Source organism: Odontomachus brunneus, unplaced genomic scaffold (assembly GCF_010583005.1).
Source record: "Odontomachus brunneus isolate Ranch 3 - 2012 unplaced genomic scaffold, Obru_v1 Obru_scaffold_049, whole genome shotgun sequence".
Taxonomy (NCBI): Eukaryota; Metazoa; Arthropoda; class Insecta; order Hymenoptera; family Formicidae; genus Odontomachus; species Odontomachus brunneus.
This window is the reverse complement of record NW_022639499.1, coordinates 206,873-216,251: the sequence shown is the minus strand read 5'-3', so window position 1 is coordinate 216,251 and position 9,379 is coordinate 206,873. Positions and strand designations below refer to the sequence as shown.

The following is a 9,379-nucleotide window of genomic DNA, read 5'->3' as shown; positions in this document are numbered from 1 at the left end:
TATATATATTCAAACATTCAGCGCAGAATATATGTATTTCATATTGTAATATATATATTATGTTAGAATATTCTGTAACACTGAGAACCGGTTTTTGAATGATGGTTTAAACTTGGTTTTAAATTTACTTCTAACAATACGTTTTACTTAAATATAGTTTAAGTTGAAATTTAAGTTTAAACTTTCGTTGAAAAACCGACCCTTAAAGACTGATAATAATGAGAACGTTCAGAATTAGTCACGTAGCATTGATACTTTTACTTTATACGCGAATTAATCTCGATAACGACTCGCCGGGCGACTCGTCGTGACATTCAACGCGTTAGACATAGTTGTGAAGAAGGACGTTAATCAATGTAAATACGTCAATTTGTTTGCAATAATTAGGTATAATTAATGCATTTTGTCAAAGTGGCTCGTGTGAAATGGGTCTCTGTGAGATTATAAGTATAATCTCGAGTGTGTTTATGCATTTTTGTTTTTTGCAGAAAGATTCGGGGTCTCAAATGACGATTGCTCAGAACGAATTCTACACCAAGACTATACATACATTTGATCTCTATAATGAGCAAAGTAACAAATTGGTTGGCTTTGTCTACGAAACGATTAATGTTAAATTGGTATCGATAGAGCCGTGAAGAACACGACACGAGTATCATGTTGATTCGTAAAATCAAAGGAGAAATGCTCAGTGACCTCAATTTGGCAACGAACAAAATTACACGGAGGATATATTTTTAATTCGTTTTTAAAATATTGCTGACATTAAACTGCATGAAGTGTTATAATTATTATAACTACGTAAACGGTATATGTATATATCTTACTCTTTTATGTCCTTCGGTGACTTATTACTGGCATAGATAACGATATACAGCGTTTGTTATGTTTCTGTCTTTTATTAAATAAAATTTATAATTTTGCCGCTCGATAACTTCTCCGACTTGCTTAATTTTTCTCTTTATGAGAAGAGAATCACCAAATAATAAATTTTTTATTCTTATTACCTCGTCACATACTACTATATACATATGTGTGTATCAAAGGCGTAATTAAAAATATTTCATAAAACTATTACTGTCGCAATCACACGATACAGATACAGGTAAGTGATTTATTAGGACTCTCCTTTGTTGATATTGTGTGTTAGTTTCTTATGTGTATTGTTATATCGGTTGTTATATATTATCATAGCTTCTGTATGTGTGTTTTGCGTCTATTTCTTACGGTAAAACAGCTTATAAACTTTGATGGACATCTATGTTCGACAGAGTAATGATCGCCTTCAAATAGGATAAAACATGAACGGCAACATTTACAATCTGCCATGCAAGGTAAAAGATTTAAATAAAAGATGTAAATGAGATTTCCGCCTAAATCTTTCTTCTGAAATCTCACTCGTTTTCTCATCTATTCAATCGCACTCTTCAGCTTTTGAATGAACATCTTGATTAATATGGAGTAGCTGAATGCGTACAATTATATTGCGACATTAATTACTATCTAATAAGTTAATATTAATTGTCATAATATTAATCACGGCCAACAAAAAATGCTCTGGCAACCTCCCCGTCTGTTTTCCCTTCGGAGGCGTGTTAACGCGACGTGTAACGAAAGCAAATATTTCGAGTTATTGCGAACCGTCATACATTTGTTTGTTGCCGATATCGTAGTACTGTGTTATGACCTTATCCAAGTACAATTTCCAGTCCAAAACGCAGAATACTTTTGAATTGTACAACCAGAATATGATTCGAATTGTTAATGCTGTGGAGGGCATTGCAGTTTTATAAAAATCAGTACTGTCCCCGCAAGATTTTCTATCCAGGATCTTTTTTAAATCCATCGTGGCGAGTGCGATCGCAGAAGGCTCAATACGTAATAAGCGATATTGGTTCTGTAAACAGACCTTCTTGTTACAAAATTGTTCATTTTTTTCTCGTTCCGAACAATGTTGAGTGAGTACTATATGCAAGAGTTCCATTTTACAAGTATTCTTTTTACCATTAGAAAAACTGTGTGACGAAATAAATGATTTTTCACGTACACTTTTATTTATTCTCATATCTTATAGAGACTACCGAAAGTGAATCTTCGGGTTGTGTAGTGAATATTCTTGAATTTTTCAGGTAAAGTAGAACGAGATTATGTCGTAATAATTTTACAAAATTGTATGCGCGTCGTTTGGGAATGCATCTTCTTCAGCTCTTTGCGTTCTATCATGAAAGATTATGGCAACGTGAAAACAGTTTCAGTTTCGGAAGGAGCTTATGGCCCGAGCTTATAACATTGAATGTCACCGCGAAGCCGGTACGTATCGATGAATTCACTTAGGCCTTCGTGGTCATTGGAACAGAGGAATTCGATTCGCACGACTCGACTGCGTCAACAACTGTTGACGTGTCGTTGGCCGTTGCATCGACTCCTTTCCTTTGTTTCGCTTGTTCAACCGTTTAATCGTAGTCAAGTAACTGTCGAAGGATAGTTGCGATGATAGACCGATCATTAGAGAGAGATTAATTTTTTTCCTCGCTCCGAACAATGTTGAGTGCGAACTATATGCAAAAGTTCCTTTTTACAAATATCGGTGTCTTTTTACTATTGAAAAAACTGTGTGACGAAATAAATGGTTTTTTACATACACGTTTATTTATTTATATACCCTGTAGAGACTACCGAAAGTAAAACTTCTGGTTGTGTAGCCAGTAATCTTGAATTTTTCAAGTGAAAAATTTAAAAATGAGATTATGTAATAATAATTTTACGATTATGTCATAATAATTTTACAAAATTTTATGTGTGTCGTTTGGGAATGCATCTTCTTCAATTCTTTGCGTATGTCTCGTCATGAAAGATTATGACAACATGAAAACATAATTTCACGTATTTTTGTTTGAACAATCTGAAACTGCGCGGTTTAATGTTTTCTGTTAATACGTCATCTATTTCCTGTATCTTACACACTCTACGATAAGATTTTGCAAATTTCGGACGTTTAACGGTTTAACTGTCGTCTGGTTTTTGCTGTGTTGATAAATATTCAAATGTGTGTTAGTTTCTATTGTATAGCTAAAAGACGGTTCGGAAGGTGCTTTTGTCTGGAGACAAATGATCATCGCTCTTCAGCTGCGCAGTTCGCAACATAATTAAATGCGATACTAAACGTTCGCAAGTTCCTTCTGTACCGCACACGTTTTTGCCATTCGGCACACGAGGGCTATATACAAGGTAGGAGAAAGCTCCTCTTTTCAATAAACCAAGAATCGATTCGCTCTTTTGCGTCGACCGTCGTTCGAATATCTTTCCTAAAATTCTGCTCTCGTTTGCATCTCGTCGGACGCGCATTCTTCAGCGTCTACAGAGAATTGCACGTTGGACATTGCACGTGATCTTGAAGTCGTGAAAATAGATTGATCCCGCGGAAACAACATCTGACAGGGGCATCAGGATTATTCAATAATCAGCGGATCACTATGACAGTTTTACCCGTGATACCGTTTTTCCTAGGTGAGTTGAGCGTTCCGTTAGTCTGTTAACCTTCGGTACGGCCCCATTGCAAAGAATAACGTCATGCTCGACTTTTTCCAGGCTATATCATACAGAATCAAAGCAATCCTACGCCCTCGTACATATTCCACGTGCGGGTAGACACGTTATTCATCAACAAATCAGGAACACACGATACTGAGAACAACGCCGGCCTGGCGTTCAACCTGAAGTGTCAGCCGTATATGGATCAAAATTTAAAATGTCACATCCAAAAAGACATTTTTTATTCACCTAGCACTGACTTTGTACACATGGTGGACAATAACGATTTCACGCCGTCATGCCTTCAATTCGACCGGATACGTTACCGAATGAGCTTCGATTTTAAGGGAGTAACAAGCTATCAAATCTTGACGGAAAACGTGGAAAACAAGAAAACTCTGTTGGAAATGTACCGGTTCATCGGGGATCAGTTGAGCGTTGGTGCTGACCTCAAAACAAGGGGCTTCGAATTCAATACGACGGAGGACACCATTATCGGAAAATGCCCAACACTTTACAAAATCCATCATGATGTGACCCTCAATACAAGTAATTTCGAGCTCACCTTAATTGCGAGACAGAAATACAGGTTGAACAAGAACGAATCGTTGCATATAAGTAAACAAAGGCGTGTGAACGAGTGCCATCCGCAGAACGGTTATATTCTCGGAAGGATCTTATGGACCGACCTCATTACATCGAAAGTCACCGCGAAGCTGGTACGTATCGACGAATTCACTTAGGCCTTCCAGGTCATTCGAACGGAAGAATTTCGATTCGCACCACTCGACTACGTCAACAACTGTTGATGTGTCGTTGGCTGTTGCATCGACTCCTTTGTTTCGCTTGTTCAACAGTTTAATCTTAGTCAAGTAACTATCGAAGGATAGTTGCGATGATAGAGCGATCATTAGAGAGAGTTAAGGTCAAAGTCAACTTCTCGACATGCACTTAGTCCTGGGCACACATTCTTATTGTTTTGGTCTTCAACTACAAATATATTCAAACTTTCAGCGTAGAATATATGTATTTCATGTTGTAATATATGTTAGAATATTCTGTGTTGAAAGTTTAAACACTGAGGACCGGTTTTTGAATGATAATTTAAACTTGGATTTAAGTTTAACTTCTAACAATGCGTTTGTTTTAAACATAATTTAAGTTGAAATCTAAGTTTAAACTTAGACGTTGAAGGACCGGCCCTTAAAGACCGATAATAATGAGAACGTTCAGAATTAGTCACGTAGCATTAATACTTTTACTTTATGCGTGAATTAATCTCGATAACGATCGTCGGGCAACTCGTCGTCACATTCAACGCGTTAGACATAATTGTGAAAAGAAACGTTAATCAATGTAAATCAATGTACATCAATTTGTTTGCAATAATTAGGTATAATTAATGCATATTTTCAAAGCTGCCGTGTGAAATGGGACTATGAGATTAAAGTATAGTCTCCAGTGTGTTTTTGCATTATTATTTTTTGCAGAAAGAATCGGGGACTCTAATGATGTTTGCTCAGAACGATTTCTACACCAAGACCATCAATACATTTGATCTCTATAATGAGCAAGATAAGAGGGTTGGATATGTCTATGAAACGATGAATGTTAGATTGGATTTTATAGAGGGCTGAAGAACATTGATTCGTTAAATCAAACGCTGAAGGATACGCTCAGTGACCTCAATTTGGCAACGAACAAAATTACACGGAGGACATATTTATAATTCGTTTTTAAAATATTCTTGACATGCGGCATTAAACTGCATAAGGTGTTATAATTATTATAACTACGTAAACGGTATATATATATATATATATATATATATATATATATATATATATTTTACTCTTTTATGTCTTTTGATGACTTATTACTGGCATAGATAACGATATACAGCGTTTGTTATGTTTCTATCTTTTCTTTAATAAAATTTATAATTTTGCCGCTCGCTAACTTCTCCGACTTACTTAATTCTTCTCTTTACGAGAAGAGAATCCACTAAATAATAAATTTCTTATTCTTATTACATTGTCATTTATTAGTGTATACATATGTGTGTGTCAAAGGCGTAATTAAAAATATTTCATGAGATCATTACTGTCGCAATCATACGATACAGATACTGGTAAGCGATTTATTAGGACACCTCTTCATCGATATTCTGTGTTAGTTTCTTATGTGTATTGTTATACCTGTCATATATTATCGTAGATTCTGTATGTGTGTTTTGTTTGCGTCTATTTCTTACGGTAAAGTAGCTTATAAACCTTGATGGATATTTCTGTTCGACAGAGTAATGATCGTCTTCAAATATGATAAAACATGTGGGTGGCAACATTTACAATCTAACAAACAAGGTAAAAGACTTATGATAAAAAATCCGCCTGAAGAATCTTACTTCTGAAATCTCACTCGTTTTCTCATCTGTTCAATCGCACTTTTCAGCATCTGAACGAACATCCCGATTAATATAGAGTAGTTGAATGAGTATGATTATATTGCGACATTAATTACTATATAATAAATTAATATTAATTGCCAAAATATTAATCACGGCCAATGAAAAATTCTCTGACAATGTCCCCGTCTGTTTTTCCTAGGGAGGCGTGTTAACGCGACGTTTAACAAAAGCAAATATTCGAGTTATTGCGAACCGACGTACAATCGCATTTGTTTGTTGTAGATATCGTCGTAGTGTTATAACGTTATCCAAGTACAATCTTCAGTCCAAAACGCAGAAGATTTTTAAGTTATACGATCAGAATATGATTCGAATTTTTAATGCTTTGGAGAGCATTGCAGTTTTTTTTTGAAAATCAGTACTGCACCCGCAAGACTTTCTATCAAGGATCTTTTTCAAATCCATCGTGGCGGGTGCAATTGCAGAAAGCTCAATATGTAATAAGTGATATTGGTTCTGTAAACAGAACTTCTTGTTACAAAATTGTTCGTTTCTTTTCTCATTCCGAACAATGTTGAGTTCGAAGTATATGCAAGAATATTTTACATTCCTTTTTACTAATATCGATTTCTTTTTACTATTGACAAAACTGTGTGACGAAATAAATGATTTTTAACATACACGTTTATTTATTTCTATACCCTGTACAGACTACCGAAAGTGCAACTTCGGGTTGCGTAGTGAGTATTCTTGAATTTTTCAGGTAAAGTGAAACGAGATCATGTCATAATAATTTTACAAAACTGTATGTGCGTCGTTTGAGAATGCAATTTCTTCAATTCTTTGCGTATGTCCTGTCATGAAAGATTATGGCAACGTGAAAACATAATTTCACGTACTTTTGTCTGAACAATTCGAAACTGCACGTAGGTACAGTATTTTCTGTAAGTACGTCACACTTTTTCTATATCTTCCACACGCTGCAAGTGAGATTTCGCAAATTTCGGATGTTTAACAGTTTGACTATCGTCTGGTTTTTGCTGTGTTGATAAATATTCAGATGTATATTAGTTTCTATTGTGTGTTAGTTTTTATTGTACATCTGAAAGACGATTCGAAAGGCGTTTTATCCGGAGACAAAGGATCATCGCTCTTCAGCTGCGCAGTTCGCAATATAAATATTCGCGACACCAAGCATTCGCAAGCTATTTCTGCGGCGCACATGTTCCTACCACACGACACGCGAGGGCTGTATACAAGGTGAGAGAGTTCCTTTTTTCTCAATAAATAAGAATCGATTCGCTCTTTTACGTCGACCGCCTTTCTTATTTCTTTCTTAAAATTCTGCTCTCGTTTGCATTTCATCGAACGCGCATTCTTCAGCGTCTACAGAGAATTACACGTTGCACGTGACCTTACGCGAAAACTGAAGTCGCGAACATAGATCGATCCTGTGGAAGCAACCCCTGACAGAGACATCAGAATTATTCAGTAATTAGCGGATCATCATGCTAGTTTTACCCTTGATACCATTTTTCCTAGGTTAGTTGAGTGTTCCGTTACTCGGTTAATCCTCGGTACGATCTCAGTGCAAAGAGTAGCGTCATGCTCGGTTTTTTCCAGGCTATAACAGGGAGGTTATACACAACTCTACGCCCTCATACTTCTTCCGCGTGCGGGTAGACACGTTATTCATCAACAAATCAGAAACACTCATTAGTAAGGAGGGCAACGCCGGCCTGGACTTCTACCTGAAATGTCAGTCGCATGAGGATAACCTAAAATGTCACATCCCAAAGAGGAAATCTTATCAACCACCCACTAACCACGTACACATGCTGCGCAATAACTTTTTCACGCCGTCGTCCCTTAAATTCAAAGGGATACGTTACCGAATGCAATTCGATTTTAAGGGAGCAACGAGTTATATCTTCCTGAAAAATGTGAAAAATGTGAAAAAGAAAAATATTCTGTTGAAAGTATATCGTTTCATCGGGGATCAACTAAGCATCGGTGCTGATCTCAGGACACGGGGCTTCGAATTCAACGCAACGGAGAAAACCGTCATCGGCAAATGCCCGACACATTACAAAATCAGTCGAAATAAGACCGTCAGTACAAGCGAACTCGAGCTGGTCTCCTTTCTTAAGAATTATAAGTTGAACAAGGACATAATGTTCATTATTAATAAACAAAGACGTGTGGGCAAGTGCCAGCCGCAGAAAAAATACATTCTCGGAAGGGTCTTATGGAGTGACCTTATAACATCGAAAGTCACCGCGAAGCTGGTACGTATCGACGAATTCATTTAGGCCTTCGAGGTCATTGGAACGCAGGAATTTCGATTCGCATGACTCGACTACGTCAACAACTGTCGACGTGTCGTTGGCCGTTGTATCGACTCCTTTGTTTCGCTTGTTCGACAGTTTAATCGTAGTCAAGTAACTGTCTAAGGATAGGCGGTAGATCGATCAATAGAGAGAGTTAAAGTCAAAGTCAATTTCCAGACATGCACCTAGTCCTGGGCACACATTCTTATTGTTTTGGTCTTCAAATACAAATATATTCAAATTTTCAGCATAGAATATATATATTTTATGTCGTAATAATTCTATTATGTCGGATAATTCTATATTCAAAGTTTAAACACTGAGGGCCGGTTTTTCAATGATAGTTTAAATTTGGATTCAAGTTTAACTTCTAATAGCGTTTGTTTTATTTAAATAGAGTTTAAGTTGAAATCTAAGTTTAAACTATCATTGAAAAACTGTCCCTTAAATACCGAAAATAATGAGAACGTTCAGGATTAGTTACGTCGTATTAATACCTTTACCTTGTACGTGAATTAATCTCGATAACGACTGTCGGACGACTCGTCGCGACATTCAGCACGTTAGACATTGTTGTAAAGAAGAACGTTACTTAATATAAATGTATCAATTTGTTTGCATTAATTAGGTATAATTAATTCATTTTGTCAAAGTAGCTCGTGTGAAATGGGACATTGTGAGATTATAAATATAATCTAGAATGTGTGTACATTTTTGTTTGTTGCAGCAAAGTTCGCGGTCTGAAATGAAGTTTACTCAGAACGATTTCCACAGCATGACTGCAAATATGTTTTATCTTTATAATAAGCAAGATGAGATTGCCGGCTATGTTCGAGAAACAATTAATGTTGAATTGGATTTTATAGAGGATTTTATAGAGGACTGAAGAACATGCCAGTAGTATTGATTTGTTAAATCAAATGTTAAGGAATACGCTCAGTGACCTCAATTTGGCAACGAACAAAATTACACGGAGGACATATTTTTAATTCGATTTTAAAACATTGTGGACATGCGGCATTAAACTGCAGAGAATGTTATAATTATTATAACTATGTAAACACGATATAAATATATATATATATATATATATATATATATATATATATAT

The 9,379-nt window shown here is 36.1% G+C and overlaps 2 protein-coding genes across 6 annotated transcripts in view; both read left to right on the top strand.

The window, feature by feature from the left end:
• Nucleotides 1-934, top strand: part of LOC116845115 — a 2,982-nt gene extending 2,048 nt beyond the window's left edge. For both annotated transcript variants that reach the window (XM_032817452.1, XM_032817453.1), the window contains exon 4: nucleotides 489-934. In XM_032817452.1, coding sequence (XP_032673343.1) covers nucleotides 489-638 — 150 coding nt within the window. In that variant the 3' untranslated portion in view covers nucleotides 639-934. The remainder of the gene's footprint in view (nucleotides 1-488) is intronic.
• A 2,124-nt stretch (nucleotides 935-3,058) lies between these two features.
• Nucleotides 3,059-9,339, top strand: LOC116845114. 4 transcript variants are annotated; one of them, XM_032817449.1, is made up of 4 exons: nucleotides 3,059-3,228; nucleotides 3,353-3,507; nucleotides 3,589-4,250; nucleotides 8,996-9,339. In XM_032817449.1, exons 2-4 carry the CDS (start codon nucleotides 3,474-3,476, stop codon nucleotides 9,152-9,154), a joined length of 855 nt encoding a protein of 284 aa, XP_032673340.1. In that variant the 5' UTR covers nucleotides 3,059-3,228; nucleotides 3,353-3,473; the 3' UTR covers nucleotides 9,155-9,339. The 4 variants fall into 4 exon arrangements, with proteins under 4 accessions (XP_032673340.1, XP_032673342.1, XP_032673341.1 ...); XM_032817451.1 differs by lacking the exon at nucleotides 8,996-9,339 and adding an exon at nucleotides 5,022-5,490 and having other exon boundaries at nucleotides 3,070-3,228; XM_032817448.1 differs by lacking the exons at nucleotides 3,059-3,228; nucleotides 3,353-3,507; nucleotides 3,589-4,250 and adding exons at nucleotides 7,030-7,198; nucleotides 7,322-7,480; nucleotides 7,562-8,226.
• Nucleotides 9,340-9,379: the final 40 nt, after the last annotated feature.

Coding starts and splice junctions, on each gene's coding strand:
- LOC116845114 (XM_032817448.1), top strand. CDS start 7,447: ATGCTAGTTTTACCCTTGATACCATTTTTCCTAG. Junction 7,481..7,561: donor CTTGATACCATTTTTCCTAG/GTTAGTTGAGTG, acceptor GGTTTTTTCCAG/GCTATAACAGGGAGGTTATA. Junction 8,227..8,995: donor CGAAAGTCACCGCGAAGCTG/GTACGTATCGAC, acceptor TGTTTGTTGCAG/CAAAGTTCGCGGTCTGAAAT.